The following is a 25214-nucleotide window of genomic DNA, read 5'->3' on the forward strand; positions in this document are numbered from 1 at the left end:
GGGTTTTCCCATTACCACTTAAGCAAAAGTAGCTACTAAAGTAGAAGAGGATTGCCTTACCTGTTCCCTTTCAATTTTTCCAATATCAATGTTTCAGAGAGTCACATGAAGCCATTTTCATTCAAACAGGCTTTTAAAATCATTATCCTTCCTGGCACGGGAGCAGGTTACCTAAGGAACTGTCTTCTCCCAATTACATCAATCCATCCCACCCAGCCAAGAAGGGGGGGTATGCTGTGGATCCCACCAGTTAAAGAATTTTGACCGGCATAATCTAGGAAGAGCTTTCTCTGACATTGCCCCTGCCCCTTTGTAACATCATACCCCCAGAGATGTGGTAGGCCCCCCCTCTTCTGGCCTTCCAATGGCATGCGGGTCTAGGAGTGAAATGCAATCCTGGGGATGATTGGTGGCTTGAGGGTGCTCCCTCCACTTCTTTAGCCTCTAATGTGTTAATTTTTAACTTTGCTTTAATTCTGTTTTAAACTCTCTTTTTAAATTATGAATTATGTTTTATACACCACTGTATGTTTTTTGTTGTAAGGTACACAGTTTCACTCAGGTGAGATGGATGGTGAATAAATTAAATAGATAGATAGATAGATAGATAGATAGATAGATAGATAGATAGATAGATAGAGGTTTATAGTATTTGTCCCATGCATTACATTTTATTGCAACTTCTGCTTTTTTTAAAAAAAATACATTATAAATAAAAACAAAGTAATGTTTTCAATAAGATTTAGGTTTGTTATGGTTTACTAATCACATTTTTAAAACTATATTTTAAATACTGTAACCAGCCCAGTATTTTTTTTTTGAATCGAGCAGCCTAGAAAAGAATCCTAAATAAATAATAATGAAATAAATAATATTTTTTTCAGGATAAAATAAGCAGGATAACCTCCTGAAGTTTAATTCTCTCTACAGCCTCAACAGTACAGTTAACACCCAGTTTGATAACTTTGAGTGCAAGTAGTAAATTGCCTGTCAGGTTTATTACATAAATAATTTATTCATGTCTCCGAAAATAATAACAGCTTCTTATTTATAATAAGGAATGTGAAAAATCTAAGAGTGTTGAAAGAAAGGACACATTTATGGTAAACTGTGCTGTTTTCTCAATTTTTTTCTTTCTTTGGCTAAAGGCATCCTAACTACTCTCATAAAATATTGTCCTAAGTATATACTATTTTTCTGAATATCAAAATTCAGTAAAATCCTGAGAAAGTGCAAAAAATAATAATACGCTGACTTGCTTTCAGGGTATGTTATAGAATGACATCATCAATGCAGCAGCAATTTAGTTTTACGAGACCAATTTAACATTTTGAAGACTATGCTGCTGCCCCCAAACAGATTCGCTGAGCAACAAAGCAAATGCTTCTGTAGAATTAGCATTGTATAGTCAGTACAATACAGTGTGAAAGTGAAATAAACAGCACAGAAAAGCCTCTGTAGAACATTCACCAGGGATGAATACCAACCCATATGACCAAGCACTGAGATAATGCTAGAGTCCTGATTGTATTGTATCACAATGTCAAACGCTAAACAAATTTTCCAATATAGAAGCAACAATCTCTTATCCTACCATTGAACAATCTTTTATATATCCATTCATTCCCTTCTCACTATGAAGCCATTTCTGCCTAAACTTCTGGAAGTACAATTATTCAATTAAGTGTATCATTAAAAAAACCACTGACACCCTTGGTATCTTGTTCTGATAGGGAGTATCTTTTAAAAAAAGCATCTACAACTCATTTAGAAATTGTTTGTATACAATGCCAGTCAGATATCAGCGCATGACCACTGTGAATATATTTTGCTCTCTCCAACACTCATACCGCAAAATTTAAGCACCTATTTAAATTTCTTAACTCAATTCCCTGAGGTTACAAAGTTGACACTTTTGATTTTTGTGAATTATTACACTTACAATACTCTACCCACATATGTGACCTGAAGAGGTTTACAGATAATTCTCGATTTACTGACCCAACAAATAGGGTCAGAATTTTCATTGCTAAGCAAGGCGATTGTTAAGTGAGTTGTGCCCAATTTTGCGACTTTTTTTTGCCTTGGTTATTAAGTGAATCACACACTCATTTAAAGCAAATCTGGGCTTCCTCATTGAATTTGCTTTTTGGAAGCTGGCTGAGGTGGTCACAAAACTGTGTCCACCTGACCCTAGGATGCTGCAACCATGATAAACACATGGTGGTTGCTTAATATCCAAATTTTGATCATGTGACTATGGAGATGCTGTGATGGTGGTAAGTGAAAGGACCAGTCACTTTTTTCAGTGTTGTTGCAACTTCGAACAGTCGCTAAATGAATGGTTCTAAGTCAAGGACCACCAGTAAGAAGTACACATATTACATGGCAGAATTCAATGGCAACAAAGCAAAAATGAAAAGCTTTACATTTTTTCATCTGAATTCGTTAGCAACAAGAATTTTCAAAGTCTGGTAGAGTTTGTTGTACAGAAATATATGAAAGTTATAATAAAATCACTTTTGGATTTGCCAGATATGCATTCAAACAATAGAATTTGGAGATATCTGTGAGGCTTCCCATTTGGTCGGCAGTTAATATACTTTCTAAAACCCAAGAACAAAACATATTGAGAAAAAGGCTTGATAACTATGCTGTGAAACGAAAGCCCTGTTTGTTTCCTTAATGAAGCAATGGTTCAGAGTAAAAAATTGGGTACATCCATTATCTTTCTCCCTTTCTCTCTCCCATTTCTAGGCTTCAGATGACCTTCCTATTGGTTCCCCCCTTCTAAGGGTTTGAAATATTTGCGTATGGAAAATACTGTTTGGGGAAAAAGACAATTTCTAAAACGCAAAACCTGAGAAGAGAAGATGTAATGTATCTTCTGCTTCTCCATTCTCAAGAATTACCCTCAATGTAGGATGCAGGTACCCATATGTAACAAGTCTCACCTGCAATTTTTTCTATCTTTTTGAAATGAATATAAAAGGAAAACTGACTTTCTTAACAATTTGAACCCTGTTAACAATATTTAACAGGGTTGTATTGGAAGAACAGAGGTTGTGTGTTATATTTTGCTTAAAGAAAAGAAATAAGAAATGATGATGTTAAGAAATGAAAACCATGTAACCATGCAAGATAAAAAACCCTGGAAAAATAACTTTCCAATGTTTAATAACACCTTTCCATTTTAATCCCTGCATAACTTATTATGAATTTATTCATATTTTCTCACCCAAATATACTAGTATCGGTTCAAATATCAGAAGGAAATGGTTCCTTCTTTCTGTTTCTGTCCTTCATTTCGCTTTCTCCTTCACATGCAGAGAGATGACCTATTGCGCTTACAACTCTTTTGATATTCCTGCAGCGTTCTCTCTTCCAAAGTCTAAGGCTGAAGACCAATTCAATTTTCGCTCTTTGCTTCTCATATCAAAATTCTACCATTCGCTCACCTGCCTAAGACTCCAAAACACACACATACACACAGCCTTCCATTATGGGCCATTCTGTATGAACTAGGCAAATCCGCATTTACTGGAAAAGGCTGTATTACTAATACAGTGGATTAGCCACATCTTTACACTTGTTTGATTCACAGCTTTACACTCCCATCTAACACCGAATTATCTCTACCGATCTCCTCACCCCACATCTGAGCCTAAATCCTCCGCAAAAAGCCCACTAGAAGGCTCCCACACGCAGTTTAAAGCCACTTTTGCAGGCATTCAAGGTTAACGCGGGGTAGGAGGGAGAGAGCCTGTTCCTAATATTTATACCGGTTTGCCGTTTTGTATTCCATTTACCTTTACATCATCCAGTCAAGTAACATGGCCCCTTTACTCTCCTTATCACAGGCAAAGCTTAGGGCCATGCATTTTTTTTTTTTTTTTTTTGGATGGCGATTATTCCAAGCAAAGCGTCTTGGATTCTTGGGCACGCAAAGCCAGCCTTGTTTTGTTTTTTAAGCTACAACCCTCCACACAATTCCTCGGAAATCAGTCCCACTGACTGGACCCGAAAGCGGAGGGAGTTCCTTCCGAGTAGGTCTACACAGAACGACCGCATTCAAATACACACGTTATAATCAGACAGGCTGGGCACACAACCGGGCAGGGAAAAGATCCTGCGGCGCGCTTCCAATCGGGACCGGCGGATAAAACACCCCCTTCTTCGAGGCACTCCGAAACACGCCTCGAGCAGGTCCCCACACCCCACCCCCAAGAAAAGAAGCCCACTCCGAAACGCTTTTCCTTTTGACGTAAAGCTGCGAAGGAAGGAGGGAAAGGACGGCCATAAAAAGCAGATGTGGGAGAACAGCCCTCTGCTTCCCCCCACCACCACTATCCCCCAGCGGCGGCTTCCCTCTCTTTCTTTCTCGGCAAAGCAGCGCTCTCGCACCCGCGACACACACACACACACACACACACACACACGAACAGCGCCTGCCGCCGCCCCGCATTAGAAAATGGGGGCAACGGTGCGGGACAAACGCCCCCTCTCGCCCCGCAACTATAGCCCGCCCTATAAAGGAAGAGAGAAACGGTGCCCTTGGCGCCAAGGTTGGAGTAAGGAAGGGGAGGGGGGGAGTGGAAGTGTGTGTGTGTGAGGGGAGGGGGAGAAGATTAGCTACCTCGGTCTCCGCCTTTGGTTTCTCCAGCCGCCGCCACTCTCCCGCTTTCCCCTTTGGGTTCTCAGCCGGACGGCGCGGTTCCTTTCTCCGCTCTCTCTAGCTCTGCGTCAAGGCGCGGGAAGGGGGCGGAGAGCGCGAAACAGCAGCAGGAGCAGCCGGCGCTCGCCTTCGCTTCCTCCTCCTCCTCCTCCTCCTCCTCCTTCTCCTCCTCCTTTCGTGGCGGGCTGCTTCCAAGTCTGGAAATCTGTTTTGGGAAGTGGTGGTGCAGCGCGGCAGTTCACCCCTGTCTGCGAGGGGAAGGAGGCGGTGGGTCGGGATTGACGCGCCACACCGAAAGCCGGCTGGAAAGCTTGCTTTTATTTTAATTTTAATTTTTTTGGCTTTTCTTTTTTCCCCCCCCTTTTCGGCTCGCTTGCGACGTTGCTGCCGCTCCTCGGCTCCTTTTCCTGCCGCCCCAGAAGGCTCGCGCCTCTTGCTGCCGATTGAATACAAAATAAAAGAGCGGCGAGGAACGGGGCGCCGCTTTTGCTGTCCGCGTCCCTGTCGCCGCCCGGCAGGACGCGTTTAAAAAGGGGGCGGGGGAGTTGAAAAGAGGCTGCCTCTTCGGGTTACCTCAACATCCATTCCAGAGCCGCTAAAAGAGCGGCTGCTTGGCCCGCCCTAGTAGGGGAACGGGCACAAAAAAAGGGCCCTTGGTGGCCCAGGTTTCATCCTAGCCCCATTGACTGGTTCCTTTGACTCGATGGGATTTAGCTGACGGGATTGTTAAACAGCGCGCGCACCTTTCTTCTGGGGAGAGAGGTCACCCTAATAAATACTGGGAAGTGTTTTCAAGGAAACATATGGGTTCACCTTCTGCCCACAAGAAATGTAGGGAAATCCCATCATTCCCAGCCTCCTCAGCACCCTGGCATAGGATGACAGAAGTTGCATTTCAAAGCCTTTGGAAATCTCCAGTTTGGAAAAAGCTATATTATGTAGGACTATTCAGCTACAATTTCGTGTTTAAGTTTTGTCTTTTGAAGCAAGATAGATAGATAGATAGATAGATAGATAGATAGATAGATAGATAGATAGATGATTTAACAGATTAACAGAGTTGGAAGGGACCTTGCAGGTCATTGAGTCCAACCCCCTGCCCAAGCAGGAGACCCTACATCTGCCTCTACCTAGGATCGAACTCACAACCTCCTGATTGTGAGATGAGAGATAGATAGATAGATAGACAGACAACAGACAATAGATAGACAATAGATATAGATGATAGACAATAGAAAGAAAGGAAAGAGAAAGAAAGAAAGAAAGAAAGAAAGAAAGAAAGAAAGAACAGAATAACAGAGTTGGAAGGGATTTTGGAGGTCATCTAGTCTAACCCCCTGCTTAGGCAGGAAACCTTATACCACTTCAAACAAATGGTTATCCAATATCTTCTTAAAAATTTCCAGTGTTGGAGCATTCACAACTTCTGGAGGCAAGTTGTTCCACTGATTAATTGTTCTAAATGTCAGGAAATTCCTCCTTAGTTCTAGGTTGTTTCTCTCCTTGATTAGTTTCCACCCATTGCTTCTTGTCCTGCCCTCAGGTGCTTTGGAGAATAGCTTGACTCCCTCTTCTTTGTGACAGCCCCTGAGATATTGGAACACTGCTATCAGGTCACCCCTAGTCTTTGTTTTCATTAAACTAGACATACCCAGCTCCTGCAGCCATTCTTCATATGTTTTAACCTCCAGTCCCATAATCATCTTCTCTGCACTCTTTCTAGAGTCTCAATATCTTTTTTACATCGTGGTGACCAAAACTGGATGCAGTATTCCAAGTGTGGCCTTACCAAGACATTATAAAGTGGTATTTTCACATGATCTTGATTCTACCCCTCTGTTTATGCAGCCTAGAACTGTGATAGATAGATAGATAGATAGATAGATAGATAGATAGATAGATAGATAGATGATAGATAGATGATAGATAGATAGATAGATAGATAGATAGATAGATCATAGATTATTTTGAAAACCACAAATGGGACAGAGAAAACAGGAATTAGTATACAATATAAGGTAATGCTTATGTCTTAAGGGACAACTTTATTTTTAATTGGGTTCCCCCCAGCTATTACAAGAAATGTTTTAGTAAAGTTCATATATTGCCAGCTCAGTTGTTACTGCAGTTGTAGACTAACCAATCTAAGATCACCAGATTGGAAGGCTATTCCTGAACCTCACTGTTGGGCCAGCCCAGAATATTTTGCTATTGAACATGAACAATCCAATGGCACTTCTATTTATTTAATTAAATGATGCAATTGAAATGAATGGGAGCTGAGGAAGAATCAGAACTGAACTTTGACATATCAGAGTGAATCTGGTTTGATTGTAAGAGCTCTTGCTAGGAAAATTTCCCAATGGATTATGCGTCATGGACATCCTGCCTCACATATCTATTATCAGTTTTAGGAGCATTAATCCCAACATATCTATAATAACAATAATGCAAGTTGATCAATAAAAAACTTAGCTCCTTTAAACCAACAATCTTGATCAATCTGGAAATACTTTAAAATGAAAGGAGGAAAAAGTTTCTTACCCTCCAGCCGAATTCTTTATAAGATAGGAAGGGAAGCCTTGAGAGGCATTAGCTCTGTGTGGGTGTCATTATTGAGAACATCTGACTGATAGACATACAGTATTCAGTCTTTATCCTAGTTTGGTATAAGCAGTATTGAGTCAAAAGAGAAGAATTTGGGTTACAAATATTTCTGGGAGTGGGAAGAGACTATTGCAAAACTGCCATTCTCTAGAAAAAAAAATGAAAATATGATAATGAAGGGTATTCTGACCACAAAAACACTCAGACAAAACAACAAGAAGTTGATTCAATCTTTTCAAGTCCTTCCAAGTCATTAACTCTGCTTTTAGTCTTTATTGCACATGGATTGAAGTGACTCATATGAATCTCTTCATACCAAAACAATTTTCCTAAGAACGTTCTCAAAATATTTTAGTTCACAGCTAATTTTATTTTGTAGGCTATATTGAGACATTGCCCTAATATTCCTCAATGGCAATCACAGGAGTCATTGTGTCCAATTTTTCTTCTGCAAGTGATAATTCTGAGTTGGGTTTTACATGTCCTTTAGTAATGGGATTCTCATGTGTTGTTAAAATGAAGAAATTACAAAATTGTTATTGCAAATGCCTTCATTTCAAGCTTAATTGCATTAATCTCTGACCCTGTCCTAAACATTTATATGGAGAACTTTGGGTCTGAAATTTTAAGTTCTTGTTTGGAACCCCATCATTGATCAAAGGGCTTCTTATCCTTTTATTGCAGAAAATTGCAATAAAAGATTGCAATAGATTGCATTCAGACTTTTGTACTCCTTATTGTTAAACCCATTCACTGAAGTTTATAGATGACAAATGTATAAAAGACCATTACGCTGAATGTAATATGACTTTTGTTAATGCAATGTCTCCATATGTGGCAGCATCTGGCTATCCTTTTCTGGATTTGAAAGTTAAACAAGATCAGGCCTGCTTAGACATCCAAGGAAAACTAATGTAATAGAGCAGACTGAGAATTAAAAAAAGAACAATCCAGAGAGAAGCAATGCAAACCACTTTTATATTGTTGCCAAAAAACTGTGTGGATGGGTCAAGGAGGTCAGAGGAACTGAGGCCAACTGGAAGGAATCTTTGCATGATATAGAATAGTACTGTTTTTTAAAACCAGGAACAGCAGCTTAATTACACAGATGAATATTAAAAGGGAGCTGCTTAACTGTTGCAAATTTAATAGAGTTACTTCTCTTTCCATGAATCTATGGATAAGACTATTTTTGGTGCATACAGCATAACATTTTGGTGTTCCAATTTTCCTATTTCCTATACTTAGGATGCATTCAATTAATACTAATTAGACGGGAAACTATTAATAAACCACCAAGGAAATCAAGCGTTACATATTAATACAACCTGTACGTTGTCTGTACTGTAACTCGCATTTTAAAATAACCGCAATAGTGCAACAAAAGTGGTCTGAAGCACCTGTTAGGTTTTTAGTGTCATACCTCCTGCTTTCAGATACTAAAGTGGCTAAAACACAAGGAAAAAACTGCTTCAACTAGCCTTAAATCAATGCAATGATTGACAATCTCTTTACTACAGATTCATATCCGAAGAACATGTACCCCCAAGTTAAAAGGCAAACACCGAGATGCTGAGATATAAACATTTTGACTGGTTTCCGACTGATTATGTCAAATCATGACTCATTTAGTCATGGTTTATTAAATAAGCTATGACTTGCCAAAAGCAAAGACATTAAGGCTTGGGCTTAGGTTCTCTGCTGATACATGAAGCTACATTGAGCTAACTAGTGGCACAAACCAGAAAATTGCTTTTATAATCGAGATTTAGATTAGAGCTTCCTATTGCTTTTCCTGATTTAACCCTCTTCTTAATAAATTTTACTAGCCAGAGCTTTGACAGGCTTGCTCTTTGGATTAACTGCTTCCAATCCAGATTTATTACCAGACGTTTGATAGAAATGTGATACAGACCCTGTTCACATGATATACCTGGTACAAACGTTAATTAGTGTGCATGGAGCCAACCTTTACCTGCATGGCTGTTTAATGAGATGTTAAGTTTTCTGTGGTCTTTCAAATTCAAAATAGCTGCCATATTAGAAACCTGACAACTATATAACTTTCATATAACTTAAAAATGTCTAACCAAAAATGAAATAATTAAAGCTTCATTACAGCCCACCCAGTGTTAAACCTCAGTGGATCATATGCAAACATAGTGATGGTTACTATAGTTAACATGCTTCCTTTATGATTAGCCAATTAATGAAAGTTATAGAATAATACAGCTATATGTCAGTTAGTGAAATTCCATATGCAGAAATGCCAGCTGTTTTGAATCCAAGGAGCATGCAAGTTCCTTTATATTTATATTATACTGTGAGCTTCTTCATATATCTGAACCTGACTGATCCAGCAAAACAACTACATTAATAAACAACTACTTTAAACTTTTATTTCTCAAGGAGAATGGATGCCTTTTAATCTAGATGGTTTCATTTATTAACTTGCAATGGAAAATGGAAGTTCTCCCTCCTTTTAGTCTTTTCTTCTGAAATAGTTCTCAGCTGGGAATTTGCAAAAAGGAACACTAGGATTTGCAGAAATATATTAGTCATTCATTCTTTGTGTGTTCCATGAAATTCTAATGAATCTGTCACACAGTAGAGCTAAAGAAAATGTGAAGTTCACAATTCACATTTACATTATAATGCAGTAATATACAATATTAGAGGCAGACTATAGATATGGTAATAGAGAAAGAACAAACTAATTCTATAAGTAGGCTAAATAGGTTCTGTAGAAACTTTTGGGTTTTCTATAGGGAATGTTTACTTGCCACCCATAATATTTACCGTGCTGTCCTAAAGGTAATCCTGCTAGGTTTAGTTGAAAAGAAGTATGCATAGAGTAGCAATTTTACAAAGAAAATTAAACTGTTCTAGAGTATCGGTAAAGGACTTCACATTTTTCCAGTGACCCCTTGTCCTTTTTTAAAAATACCTTTCTTTTTAATCCATAATTAGCAGATCAATAAAAACTCTAGATTTGTATTTCTTCTAGTGGATTTATTTTCATGTGTATGGGTTAAAAAAACATATATAAAGAGGGGAATATACACATACTACAGTATCTTCTACCTGTAGGCCAAAGTAGTACAACTAGCGAGTGATACAGAACACAATGAAGGGCTTTTAATCATACAACTTGCCTATTTATTTCCACTTTATGTTGCTTGTCTCTGCCTTGTAAGAATAAGTCAGGATAATAACAATTCCACTTGTTACAAATCCATGTGTCCCCAAACTATAAGGAAAAAGAAACAGCCCTTTCCAAAATGGGTGAACAGGTGGTATACTTTCTGCCATGTGCCTCCGTTGGGCAGCTGGTCCCTCTAGAAGCCACTGGAGGCAAAAGAGCAGCTGGTGTTTATAATAATAGGGGTGACCAAGGACTGGCCCCTTTCCTCTGTTGCTGATATTTTGCTAAGCCAAAGCATTCATGTTTCTTCTTTAAAGTTATCAAGTCAAAGGCAGCTCTATCCTGTGGGTTTCCTCCTACATGGTTTTTAACTCAATTATATTGAATTCTATCTGCCATCCTTATTACATGGATGGTTTACAAAAATGGCAAATGAACTTCAGTATAAGCAAGAACAGAATGATACGTACTGGAGCAAACCCTCAAATGTTTTAGAATTCTTTTGGTATGCCAAACTGGTATAATAACAACTGTCTCAAAAACAAAAGTTATAAGACTGAGGGTTCAAGAAAAAGTCAACCAAAGGAACCTGAAAGTAGACGTATCTTCCCTACAACAACAACAACAACAACAACAACAACAACAAAACTAAAATAATTTGACCCCATTATACTAGAAATTGGTATCCCATGGTCTCGAGAAGAAAAAAAATTGAAATAGACATTTAAATAAGTTTGTGATTGAGATGTATACATACACAGAAAACATTAGGGAATAAATATTGTTTTCTTTCCCCAAAATAATGGGAAAATATTTATTTTGGATTTCTGCAGGTGATTTTTCAGTGAATGTTGGGAAAGTTCAAAGTAAAGAGAGGATAACAACTAGCAGCAAGGTGAGCGGACTTAATTACAGCCCTGGCAAGGATCGGATTGGGACAGATCCTCCTGGAGAAAATGTTTTATAATTATTGTGCAGGAACAACTGAAAAAAGCTGTTGTCTTTAGCAGTACTTGGGAATCATAAACATCCATTTTCCACCATGAGAAACATGATGCTATTGATTGTATAGCTTTTCAGTGACCCAGCAAGGTGCTTCTTATATTTTTATGTTCGCTAGAATTCAAATATTTAAATATTCATTTTATAGAGAAATGTGTAAGAGCCATGGTGGTGCTGTGGTTAAAATGCAGTATTGCAGGCAAACTCTGCCTACACCTTGGAGTTCAATTCTGACTGGCTCAAGGTTGACTCAGCCTTCCATCTTTCCGAGGTTGGTAAAATGAGGACCCAGATAATTGGAGGCAATATGCAAATACTTCTACATTGTAAAGACCCCACAGAGTGCTGTAAAGTGCTATAGGGCAGTATATAAGCCTAAATGCTAAACACTATTGCTATCTGTTCCATGCAAGGACCAAAGCAATTGCAGTTATGTTATTGGTACCTCTCTGGAAAAAATAATTTGGCAGTCGCTCATTTGTAGATGTCAATTGATGAAACATGTTTTCTTTTGCAATGCATAATAGTAGTAATATGAACACATATAATGAACGAACCAAAAGCAATTGGGCAGAAAGGTGGATTGATACTATAAGGGTTTGGAAGCAAACATTATATGGTTATTTGATAATATACCTTAAAAGACCAGTACAGATATTTCTACAGATATATCTGTACTGAATAAAACTGTCAGAGCTATCTGACGGAATAAAATTGAGGCTTCAGTTTTCACTAACCATCATTTTTCTGCCATGGTTTGATCAGTTATGGCTGAGTAAATTATATCTTGGCATGGCTAGATGTATGAAAACTGTGATGATGAAATTATCTGATGAAATCAATTGGTGCTGGGAATACAGCTGTTTCCAAAAGAACATCTGCCTAAAGGTAGTGATACTAAGAAATGCGTAATGTGTCACTTGGTTGATTGTATTTATATTCTGCCTTTTTAAGACCTCAAAGTTCCAAATTAGGATCTCCAAATTTTATCGCCAATCTAGCTCCTTCATGAAATTGCTTGGACTGAGAAAAAAAGACTGACCAATAATTACTTTGGGTGCTCAATTCAGTACTTTAACCACTATACTAGTATAGGCTATGGTGAATGTAGAATACAAAATAATATACATTGCACATATGATATGGCATGGTTCAGCTTAGATAAATCATACATTTTCATTGTCAGAAGTGGTTCTATACTTTACATGACTGCAAAGGAAATCCTGCTGAGTCAATGGAGCTTATGTTCACAAAATTACATACAGGACTGCAGCCTATTTTTGAAAGGAAGAAATCTACATTCTTACATTCAATAAAAAAGGAGTTACGATATTTAGTAGTCTTTTGTATATATTCCCTTAAGGGAAAGCCAACATACAGTATAAAATACAATCATATTTCACTTACTAGTTTTTGAAGGAGAAAAATCCACTGGGCATTAAGAGAATTTCAAGCAACAGCTGTGAAAGCTTAAGTCAGTTATGGTTTATAGCATGTCCTCTTTAGCTATAACATGATCAGTGTCTTAGACTTCAATCAAAAATACATATTTGAACATTTTCACTGTGGCATACTAGAGTGCATGAACTGAGTGAAACCCCTTTCACCAAAGGCTATTCAGAAGAAAGACAGGGAGCTGGATGCCTCTGTCACAATGCTTTCCTTAAAGCATCAATAAAAATTTTAAAAAGAAACGAAAACCTTCTCATTTTTCAGTGTTTAAGACTTGGCCCCTAGCATGAATTTAAATACTTTTTTATGAAGACCTGTCTTTTTGATTGAGGGAGTGGTGCTGTTACAAATCTATTTAAATTACATTTTATCTTTGAAATAAATCTATTTGAATTTAAGGACTTCAGGACTGGGTATTTCAGGGCAGATGACAGCAAGGCCTTGCCTATCTTAAAAAACCATGCTGGAGGCCACACAATAAGCCTTCTTATCAGCCCTCAATATCACACAATAGATATGACTGACAACTCCCTGGTGAGACTTGAACTATTAGCGTTCCTGATGTCTCCTGACTTGTTTCATTGCCTGGAGCTCTCCCAGGAACCAGAGAGAAGCTTAGGCTCTTCAGTGTTAGTATGGCACTTGGAGTGATTGTGACATGGGCTGTTCTGCTTCCCCATTCCAAAAATTCATCAAGATATTCATATGGCTGCCATTCTTATGTTGCTCACGAAATTACTGAAGACCTGGCAGATCTTCCAGGCTGTGGGGACACGGTGATTGTGGATGCTCCTTTTGGTTTTGCTTTGTTATGGTCTGATTGTTTTTGGTTTGGTATTTTACTCTTTCAATCAGTTGTATTTTGGGCATCAGGTGGCCTATTTATTAAATAAACAAATACTCTTTGAATTCTGCCAAAGCATCAAGCATTCATAAGTCTTCAGAAAAAAAAATATCATAATGGGTCCTCCATACCTGCAGAAGCTAGATGATGCTATGAGAGCACGTTTCATCAGATGCCGAGTTACCATGACATCAAGATAATAGTACCTCATCTTAGTATCTGAACCTCCTTCTTATATCCCAAGGAAAAACTAAATTAAAGTATTTTCTTCCCTATGCATTGGTCTGATGGCATCCTTACCTGGCAAACTGATAGGTTGGCTTCTTCATTCTTGATCAAATCATTGGTGTCATATATTTGAGGGAAGAAAGACTAGATAGGAAAATAGCCTGCAAATATATATGTCCTTTCAGATATCTTCTCTTAATCTCTTGCTATTCCTGACCATTAATCATCTGGATTTAGGCATTTTCATTCCCCCTACCTTCCCCAGTAGAGACATCTCACTTCTCCAGGTACACTCCCACTTTCACACAAAGAAAATAGTAAAATAAAGTTCTGAGCAAACAAAGTCAGCCTTATGGAATAAGACCCAGTTTTCACTTAAACTCATTTCCCCTTAACTTAGTAACTAGCTTCTCCTCCAGAAATCTCCAGTTCTCACCTCAGAGTGCTTTAGCAATAACAATAATTATTATCCTTCTCATCTTTTCTACTACCTTCTCTTATTGGTATCATTATTATGATACACTGAAGCTTATGTATTGAGACAAATTTCTTGTGTGTGTAATCACACTTGGCCAAATAAAGCTATTCTATTCTATTCTATTCTATTCTATTCTATTCTATTCTATTCTATTCTATTCTATTCTATTCTATTCTATTCCTTGGTGACAGCATTACTTGGTCTGTTGTGTGGATGTTTGGGTGGTTTAGGGGTGGGGAATTTTGGTGGGTGTGGGTGTGTTTGGGGATTGTCATGTGTGTTGGGCTTGATCTCTGGGTGTTATGCGAATTTCGTTGTATGGGTATACTGTGTATATACGTAGAATGACAATAAACTTTATATATATCTATTCTATTCTATTCTATTCTATTCTACTAATAGCACTTAGCTTATATACCACCCCATAGTCAGAATCGAACTCTACGCTGTAGGCAGAGTTAGCCTGCAATACTGCATTCTAACCACTGTGCCACCAGGGCTGTTTAAAGAGCTTGTACTCAGTTTCTTAAAAAGCAAGCAAGCCCTCACACTTCACTGGTGAAAATAAAGATTTCTATACATTACAATTTTTAATATATTTGTTCTTATATTCATAAGGAAAGTTTACGTTATTATATTTTTAAAAAATCAATTCTTAACATCAGTTTGCTTATGCAGAATGTAATGCAACTTCAATTTTTTGGGAGATCTTAATGAACATTGCTTTGCAGACATAAACAATGCAGATTTGATGTTGCTTTGTTTACATTTAAACATAATTAAAATGTGGTGTAGTTAACACAATGACTCCCCAGTCATGTATTTGATATTAGGGATGTGCAATAGTTTGAGGACAGTTGAACTATTTCAGGCAAAACCACAGCTGTTCAAAAAATTGCATTTAGCTCTGAATTGCATTCAGTTGTTTCAATCTCTGCTCTACATCATGACTATTTATTTATTTAGGCAATGACAAAATAAATAGGCAGCAGACTGTAGGATTGATTGATAATACTGTGTGAAATATTAATTTCCATGTTTTTAGTGAGAAGTATCTTTTATAAGCACAAAAGTAATATATTCCTTTTGCTTTCATTGGCAATGAGCCTGCTGAAACCTTCATGGGAAATACATATCCTTTTAATATGAATTTATCTAATCTAGCATTCAACGTGCAGGTACTATCACCATTACAGTTTATGACTGCTAAAATTATGCCTAATGATTATACTAACTTTTACAGGACTCTGAATTTTACAAAACCTGAAGATCAGTGACTGGGGAGAGTGACTGCCCTTAATTCAAAAAACCTAAACTGCCAGCCCTGTAAAATGGATGAATTGCAGCAGTTTTACCAACTTAATATCTTCCACATGTTTTGAGATCATGGGCCCCCATTGCTGACAGGGATTTTAAGTAGTTGCAATCCCCACAATTCAGAATACCAGATTGAAGAAGACTAGACTAAAGCATGTGTCTTACATATGTATAAAGTATTTGGAATGGAGGAAATATGTTGGAATGCAGGAAATAATCATATGGTATCTATATATAAGAATGTTTTATCTGCACCTTTCCCGTTTCTTCTGATCTTTCTCAGAAACAGATTTGATTTTTTTACTGGAACTGAAAGATCAGTAAACACACAAATAAAATTAGTTTAGTTTCTTGCAATCAAATGGAGGATTGGCAAGCACCAATGCCAAAATATAAATTAATATACATCCTATCTGAGAAGTCAAAACAGATGAAGTTATTAAACCATTACAATATTTTAATCCTTTCTTCTTTGTACTTCAGCTCATGCAGTCTTTCAGAAATGGAAGCTGGACTATTGCTAGAAGCTTAAAAATGAAATGGCGCAAATCTAAATATACATGAGGGGATTGAGCAGCTAAGTAATAGTAACTGAAATCCTTCCTTTTGTCAACTGCCTTTATGAAAGAACTCAATGACCTTTTAAGAAGAGCAGAGGGACCTTGTAATCTGCTTATTAATGGAATGCAGTGTAAAGATACCAGTCATCTTCTGACTATCATCCCAAGATTATTCATGGACATTTTTTGCCTTAAGAACTTAAAGATTTGGCTATCACCAAGTTCAGTGGAAGCTTCTTTCAGGGATAAATATACAGGTAAGGTGGGGGAAAGATGTGGTTGATCTCCAATTCTCAGTATATCCACACAGCACTGTGAATGATGGAGAAAACGAAGAGTTGATTTTCTCCGTCATTCACTGTTCAGCAATTTCTGGACAGAGTTCAGCAATATCTGGAGAGCTGAGAAGTCCTTAGACTATCTACAGAAAAACCTAAACATCTTCTTTTGCTGTTGATATAGATATACGAAAGACGGGAAAACTGGACGCAGAGGGCATTTAAGTAAGACCCAATGAGGATAATAATGTAAGACATTGTATGACACAGTTCCTATGTTAAAATAGTAATTTTAACAATAAAATTGTTCCATTACCTTGGGCTATCCCACCTGGTCAGGGAGGGAAGGTATGTTACAGATCTGTCAATTAAAGAATTCCAACTGATGGGGTCTAGGAAGAGAGCAGTCTCTGCCATTGTCCCTGCCAGTGGTGGAATTCAATTTTTTTTACTACTGGTTCTGTGGGCGTGGCTTGGTGGGCATGGCAGGGTTGGTGAGTGTGGCTTGGTGGGCATGGCAGGGGAGGGATACTGCAAAATCCCCATTCCCACCCCACTCCAGGGGAAGGATACTGCAAAATCCCCATTCCCTCCCCACTCCTGGGGGAAGGATATTGCAAAATCTCCATTCCCACCCCACTCTGGGGCCAGCCAGAGGTGGTATTTGCTGGTTCTCCGAACTATTCAAAATTTCCACTACCAGTTCTTCAGAATTTGTCAGACCTTGCTGAATAGCACCCCTGGTCCCCGCCCTATATAATGCTCTTCCCCCACAGGTGAGGCAGGACCCCATGCTCCTGGTCTTCCAAAAAGGAGTAAAACATGGTTCTGCAGCCTTGAATGGGGAGCCCAGAGGAACACACAGCCGTGGGGCTGGTTGGAACCCTAAGAGCCCTCCTTTGTTTTTTAAACTAATTTTTTTACAGGGTTCAATCATCATTGCCTCTTTTTAAATTCTACATTTTTTTTAAAAAAAATTAATTCTTATATGTTGTTTTACATATTTTGATATTTTATTATACACCACCAAGCATCCCTCTCTGAAGGGGATAGGAGAATGAAAAAATGTGAAAAATAAATAAATAAAAATAGAATCAAGTCATCAAATCACCACTAAAAAGACTTAAAAATTTAAGCAAGAAAAATATCAAAGCAGATTCATAACTATGGAAGGATCTTAGTCACAAGTAGAACACTGTAGAAGAAGATTAATTGAAATATAAAAACTACCAAGATTATCAAAAGACCAGCCAACAGTTGTGTTTAAGTCTTTGTTTCTGCCTTCATTAAAATTCAAAGCTATTTTATTTATTATATATTTATTCAATTTCTATAGCTGTCTATCTCAACCCAACTGACTAGTCAAGTTGTATATGCAAGTCTTTTGCCAAGTGAAACCAAGAGTTAATTGAGGGTTAAGCGTTTGAAGATCTGCATTTTATTGCTGAGCCTCGGTGATAAATTGGATAACATTTTAGAAGTTTCAGTTGAAACTCACTCATCTCTTGAACAAATTGGATAGATTAAAGAGGAAAGCAACCATATAAAACAGCGGTCCCCAACCTTTCTAGCTTGGTGACCTGGTCCGGCGTGGGTGTGCATATGTGTGTGAGTGGCAGGTGCACGTGGGCACGCTTAGCTCCACTTGTGTGCACGTCACGCTCAAGCGAATGTAGCTTCACGTGTAAGTGCAAGTGTTCGCTCGTGTGAACAGTGCTTTATGCATGCGTACTTGCCATTTCCTCTCAGCCTGGTTTCGAACAGGCCATGGCCCAGTAGTGGCCACAGCCCGAGTGTTGGGAACCCTTGATATAAAACATGATTCACGAGCATTCTCTTATTTTTGCCTGTTCAAAGTCCCAATCATAACTCTATCTTAGACCAAAGTACAGAATAAAAATAATCTCACAGAATACCAACAGCAACCAATTATTTGGATAAACACATGCATAGGCTGATGCGTAAAATCATATCACTCACCAAAGCTGTTGCTTTCACCTGAGGGCTTTCATTGGTATTTTCAGACCACATGACAAATCTCTCTGCCTCTGTGAAAAAATATAGCATTTTTTTTTTAAAAAAGTTCTATCCACAGGTCACAGGTCACAGTTTTTAAGTCAAAGGACATTCTTGGGTTTTGCGCGAACGAATAAATGAGTTTGGATATGGCAAATTAAACTGTCTAATATAAATTGGGTTTAATGGATTTAATAGTTTTATGTAAATTCAGTCAAAACTAAACTAAATTAATTAAATCCTTTCTAAATGATGACTGTGTACTGTAGTGCTTTGAATTTGATTCCAGAAAGATGTTTTGAATGAAGCACAGGGGAGTGGGAATATATAGTAACTCTTTGCAAGTCTTTAAAGCGACTGCATCTTTTTCAATGATCACACAATTCTTTCCTCAGAGGCCTATAACTACAGGAAACAGAGCTACCTTAAAAACTTGCAACAGGTTATTTTCCAACTTCCACATGCTCTTCAGCACCTTTTTTCATCTGACTCTGAAGTATTGCACAGCCCTAGTTAATAATACTACTTACCATATATTACGACTAAAATCAGTAGTGGAGATTTAAGAAAAGCTGTTCCAATTTGAATAATAACAATAATTTAATAGTGGCAACAACAGAAATAATAATAATGATAACAACAACAACAACATCTGTAACACCGTCAAACATCCCGATTTGCCTATCCCAGGTCCTTGGTAAGGATTCAATAGGTAGACAAAAATGCCAAACCCAGTCTGAACATGTGGCTGATTGTATGAATAACAACAACAACAAATACAACAACAACAACAGCTTGGATTCAAATGCTACACTAGTTTAGCTTAACCACAAGAATTTTGGCTTGTAAAAGAGCAGTAAGTCTGTTTCTTTCATCCAAGGAAATCCGAAATCTGCCAGAGATTTGCACTGTGGCAGTTGAGACCTATTTTAAAAAGCTAAACAAAAGGGGGTGGGGAATAATCTTCAGGAGGGTGCTGCACTACAACTCCTCCCAGAAGCCCCCCCCCAACATGACCAAATATAAGGGATGTCTCAAACTGTGCCCCAGTACCAGTGGTGGGATTCAAATAATTTAACAACTGGTTCTCTGCCCTAATAACCAGCTGGGTGGGCGTGGCCATGGTGGGCGTAGCCATGGGGTGTGACAGGCAGCACTTGGCCTCACTGCAGCCTCCTGGGAGCAAAAACAGGCCGCTGAAATAACTTAAATGTTCCAAATAAACAATAAGCATCCCATGAGGGTTGGTCAATTTCCATATTCTGTTGGTCATATTTATTGATCAGGTGACAAAAATAAGAGATTTTTAGTGTTACAATATTAGATTTGCAGAAGCCTCAGTTACTGCTATTATTGTGGTGCTTTTCCTCCTATAATTCTGTAAACCAAATCAATGTGCCATCTGGGTCATAGGCCAAGCCATCATTATTGATTGATTGATTGATTGATTGATTGATTTTGTCAAGCATGTAGAGGATAACAGATATAAGTATAAACATGATTATGAATACAGGAAATGGATACGAATAAATGGGGACAGTAGGACAGGGACGGTAGGCACGTTGGTGCGCTTATGCACACCCCTTACAGACCTCTTAGGAATGGGGTGAGGTCAACAGTAGACAGTCTAAGGTTAAAGTTGTGGGGGTTTGGGGATGTAACCACAGAGTCAGGTAGTACATTCCACTCTGTTGCTGAAGTCGTATTTTCTGCAATCGAGTTTGGAGGGGTTTACCTTAAATTTGTATCTATTGTGCGCTCGTGTATTATTGTGATTGAAGCTGAAGTAGTCATTGACAGGTAGGACGTAGCAGATAATTTTGTGTACTACGCTTAGGTCGGACTTAGGTGGTTGAAGCTGAAGTAGCCATTGACAGGTAGGACATTGTTATTATTTCTTACATGTTTTACATGTCTAATAATTTGGGCCTAGAAGACATGTTAATATCTGAACACCAACTGTGTGTACCAGAAGGGTAAAGAATGCCAAGTCAGGCTAAGCAACTTTTTAAAACCCCTGGGTATTCCAGCACATGCCATTAAAATTTCAAGTCCGTTACATTCAAAACTGCAGGCAAAATGAGCACTGGTCCATGTTGCTCATGCTAATTTCATTTATCTTTTGTATGGTTTATTCAGCAAGGCATAAGGCCTCCTCAGGCTGCTATCAGCAGTCTCTAGCTGAACATCTTTAGATCCTCCCTGGATTCCTGACATTGAGCGCATTGCTGACCCACTGGTTTCCTTTGACTCATTAAGGATTTCAGCTGTGAGCAGTACTTTAGACGGCTGATAGACAGCAACAATTAGGGAGAGGGTACAGAATAGAAACAACACTGAAGTCTCTCAGCTCAAAGGCAAAGGGAGGGCAGAGAAACTGGGTGGATTTCATCTGGCTAGGTCTTGACGTAGAGGAGAATGGAGATATTGCAAAGAACGGATATAGCATGGGTGGTCCAAGTTTTTTTGGCTTGCTTTGATCACATTGAGTGAAGAATTGTCTTGGACCGCATATAAATATATATAATATAGTTAATCTATATAAATCACATAATAATATTAATGTTTACAATCTTGTGGGGCTGCATTACTAGTTGTCCAGGGCTGCATGCCTATAGGGATATAGCCTTGAAGGAGGAATACAAGAACTGCAAAGTAAATAAAAATTCAGTTCTGAGAAAGGGGAAGGGGTAAAAAAAGAAACTCAAGAGGACACCTTGATTTTGTTTGGGATAAGAGGGGACAGACGGAAACTCTGATAGGTTTCCAAGTTATTATATTCTATAACAATAGAGTAGAATTCCAATAATCCTTGCAGGGTCTGTTTTCTGAAATAATTTACCTCAAGGAACTGAGAGCAGCCAAAGGAAGTTTAGCTATTGGTTAAGACAGGAAGCTCTCTAGATTTAACCACATGCTTCTAATCACCCCTTTCATCAGGCAAAGCTTTATTTTGCCTTGAAATGCAACTAGAAATACTTTAAATAAATAACAATGTACATCAAGAGACATAGGTGTGCATTTTATTAATAACGTAGCAGAAACAACCAACCAACCAACCAACCAACCAACCAACCAACCAATCATCCAACCAATCAGGATTTGGAGAGATGGTTAAAAACAAGAAAGAATGGATAATACTTTCTCAGCTTCACTATCAGCTATCAGTGCTAGCAGTTGGACTCCAGCCAGTTGACTGTGTCCAGATTTTGAAATTAAGGTGCTTCTGACTAAATTAGTACTTTGATAAGAGACTTCTAAGGTATTGAGAATAGACAGGAGAACTTGAAAATATATCCCAGAAAGATAGCTATTGTCAAGAAAACTACATGGACAACTCCATGAACTGACTGGACATCAAACTTATCCCCAAAGAAACTTTATTTTATTTGGCAATTATTTGAAAATTTGCATCATGGTAAGAATTCAAATATCCTGTTATCTTAATAATGTACTGATTCAGGAACATAATAAGCTCTTTTCTGCTGGGGCAGGCCAGTGATTCATCTTCCCAGTACTGTCTACAGCTAGGCACAAATTACCTTTGGGCTCCCCTTTAGAAAGAGTGGTCACATAGAGGAAGGAAGGAAGAAAGAAAGGAAAGAAGGAAGGATGGAGGGAGGGAGGGAAGGTTCAGCTGAAGAAATTCCTTCACAACAGCTTCTTTTGAGATGTAACGGAAGTGAGAGAAATTGTAGGCCATGGAGAGATGATTTTATCACCAAAAAAATCTCCAAACAAACATTAGATATTCCTGCACATACAGCTCTTATAAATAATGACAGACTACTGTGTGGAAATCAGGCCATTATATCTGGCTTAGCTATGTGTATAAATTCAGTCACAGATCCCTCCTTTCTTGCCCAACAGGAATGAAAGAAAGGGGTTCCATATTTAAGGTTGATGCTTTTCAAAGTATTTGATTTTCTGTTTCAGAAAATGAAGCCCCAACCGGAGAAGCATTACTTTGGCAGATGGGCAAAGCAGTTTCTAACTCAATAGCTAGAGACTGTTGATGGCGATGTCCTGAGTGTCGAAGGCCTTTAATGAAATGGAAGTAAAGCCAACTATATGCTGCTTTTCAGCCTAGCAGCTGAGGTAGGCTCCTTAATTTGAAATTCAATGCTTAAACTAAAAAAATGGAACCTGGTGAGAGTAAAATTAAATGATTTTGCAGGATTTTGTTATATGAATATTTCTTGAATCAAATGAAACCTAAGACTTGCTGAGCTGGATGAAGACAGTCTCTCTAACTCAGCATCTTTCTGCCAGGGTGACCAATCAGATGCTTATATAGGCAAGATACAAACAAAATAGCACCTTTCTGTTACCTTAGCAACTGGTCCTGACAAACTTAATACTTCAAAAGAAAATATATGGTACTAAGGGAAATATGTGGCTATTATGCCCATTGATAGCTTTATCTTCACATTATTTCTCCAATCTTCTCTCAAAGCCATCCATACTGATTGACTACCTCTTGTAATATACCTCACAGCAAAACTGGTGCAAGAATGGAGTAGAGAAATACAGGTAGTCCTCAATTTACGACCACAATTGAGCCCAAAATGTCTGTTGCTAAGTGAGACATTTGTTTTGTGAATTTTGTCCCATTTTACAACCTTTTTTCCCCCACTGTTGTTAAGTGTATCACTGCGGTTGTTAAGTTGATGAGACCGTTATTAAGTGAATGTGGCTTCTCCATTGACTTTGCTTGTTGGAAGGTTGCAAAAGGCGATCACAGGACACTGCAATCCATCATAAATATGAGTCAAGCGTCTGAATTTTGATTACCTGACCATGGGGATGCTGCACAGGTTGTCACTTTTTTCAGTACCGTTATAACTTTGGTCACTAAATGAACTGTTGCAAGTCGAGGACTACCTGTATTTTACAGGGTTATGCAAAACTTTGTGTCAAGCTGCTACACCTCTAAAGAGCAAAGCAAAACTGTCCCACCCCTAAACATGGCTCTGAGTTCCTTTTTGAGATTCTTTTCCATCACTTCAATAGTCTTCTGTCACTGCTTCTCCTAGAGATGCTGAAGGAGGCTCATGGCAGGACATCAAGTGCCACGGCAAGACCAATCATGTCAGTACAGTGCCTCAACAAGATGGATGATGTTTGGCTAAAGGGCCTTAGGAAAGTCAAGCATAGTCACCTCCTATTGGTCAAATGTTTCACCCTGAACTTGTACCATTCAGCTTAACTGGATGAACCTAATTTCAGTTACTCTTTCTTTCTTATTTTTCTGAATCTACTAGATTCAGTTTGTTGAATTTAATTTAAAAAAATGGATAAACATGTATGTGTTTTTTATATCTCTCCAAACATGGGAAGTTTTGTTCACAATTTGGGTTATCTATACTATTTTTGAAAAACAGATACTATGACTGGACACTGGGATGAGTTCAGTTTGGTAAGCCAAACTGAACGTAATTAAAGAAAACTGCAATTAAATAAGGGCAATATAAATACCAACCAAGTTATTATGGTGCATAGAGAATGAGTTTTGGATTATGAAATCTGCAGACCAATTCTTATTAGATTTTTATTCTATCATCTATGTATGTATGTATGTATGTATGTATGTATGTATGTATGTACGTACGTACGTACCTATCTATCTATCTATCTATCTATCTATCTATCTATCTATCTATCTATCTATCATCTATCTATCTATATCTCTCAAGTCTGCAAACATATGCAATACTCCTGTCTTTTATGATCCCCACAACAATCCTGTGAGATGGGTTGTGCTGAGAGAGAGAGAGAGATTCATGTCAAATCACTTAGCTGGCTGTGCTTAATGAAGGCCTAGAATTCTATTCCAGTGCCTTAACCACCACACCAAAATGGCTCTTATTATTTATATAGACCCCTGATGTCTATCACTGGTTGTATGGGTGTTTAGTTCTGACCTCAGAGGGCTGCTGGTGAGATCCCTGAGAAACTATTTATGAACATTCAGTTGGAAGCCCTACACGACCGCTTATATTACAATGAAACATCTTAATGTTATTTGACTAGTATCCTCCTGAATAAGTATGTAACAATAATCCCTGCTTTATGGATCAAAGATATTGATTGCAGCTATTGCTTGTATGAAAGCTATCAACAATAGCAGGTTAGCTCATATAGTTCTCTACAGAGTTACTCATTCTTCCTGAAGAAGGAGTCACCAGAGTGAAAGAAAAGAGGTTGCCAAGGAAACCATTTTGCAATTTAGTAGTGACTTCAAACATACCCAAGAAATAATGTCTGTTGTCATAGCCTTGAGTGTCTCTCATAAACCTGCTTCAAGTCATCAAGTGGTTAGAAAGGGCCATTAGAAAGATTGTTTCCCTGAAGCCCAGAACCGTTGTACATCATTTTGCTTTTACATTCAGGGCATGCATGTGGATGATCCATGTCTTTTCTTTAAGCAGTCACATAACAGGCCAGTTGTTCGGAATACTAAAGTGGTTGGACTGTGTGCATGTGCATATAGAAAGACCCCAATTTATTACCGGGACTCCTGACAGTCATATCTGAAGCAACTGGGAGCAACTTTTGCACAAACACTTTCAACTATTAAGGGCGCACTGTATTTATTTTGTCTCCCACAAA

At 38.3% G+C, this 25214-nt stretch overlaps 1 protein-coding gene across 5 annotated transcripts in view; it reads right to left on the reverse strand.

Moving 5' to 3' along the window:
• PALM2AKAP2 (PALM2 and AKAP2 fusion) overlaps nt 1-25214 on the reverse strand; it is a 249192-nt gene that overhangs the window by 70733 nt on the left and 153245 nt on the right. For all 5 annotated transcript variants that reach the window (XM_087886347.1, XM_087886346.1, XM_034410613.3 and 2 more), the window contains one exon: nt 18567-18634. In XM_087886347.1, coding sequence (XP_087742473.1) covers nt 18567-18634 — 68 coding nt within the window. The remainder of the gene's footprint in view (nt 1-18566; nt 18635-25214) is intronic.

Source organism: Pantherophis guttatus, chromosome 2 (assembly GCF_059756535.1).
Source record: "Pantherophis guttatus breed Tessera chromosome 2, ASM5975653v1, whole genome shotgun sequence".
NCBI lineage: Eukaryota > Metazoa > Chordata > Lepidosauria > Squamata > Colubridae > Pantherophis > Pantherophis guttatus.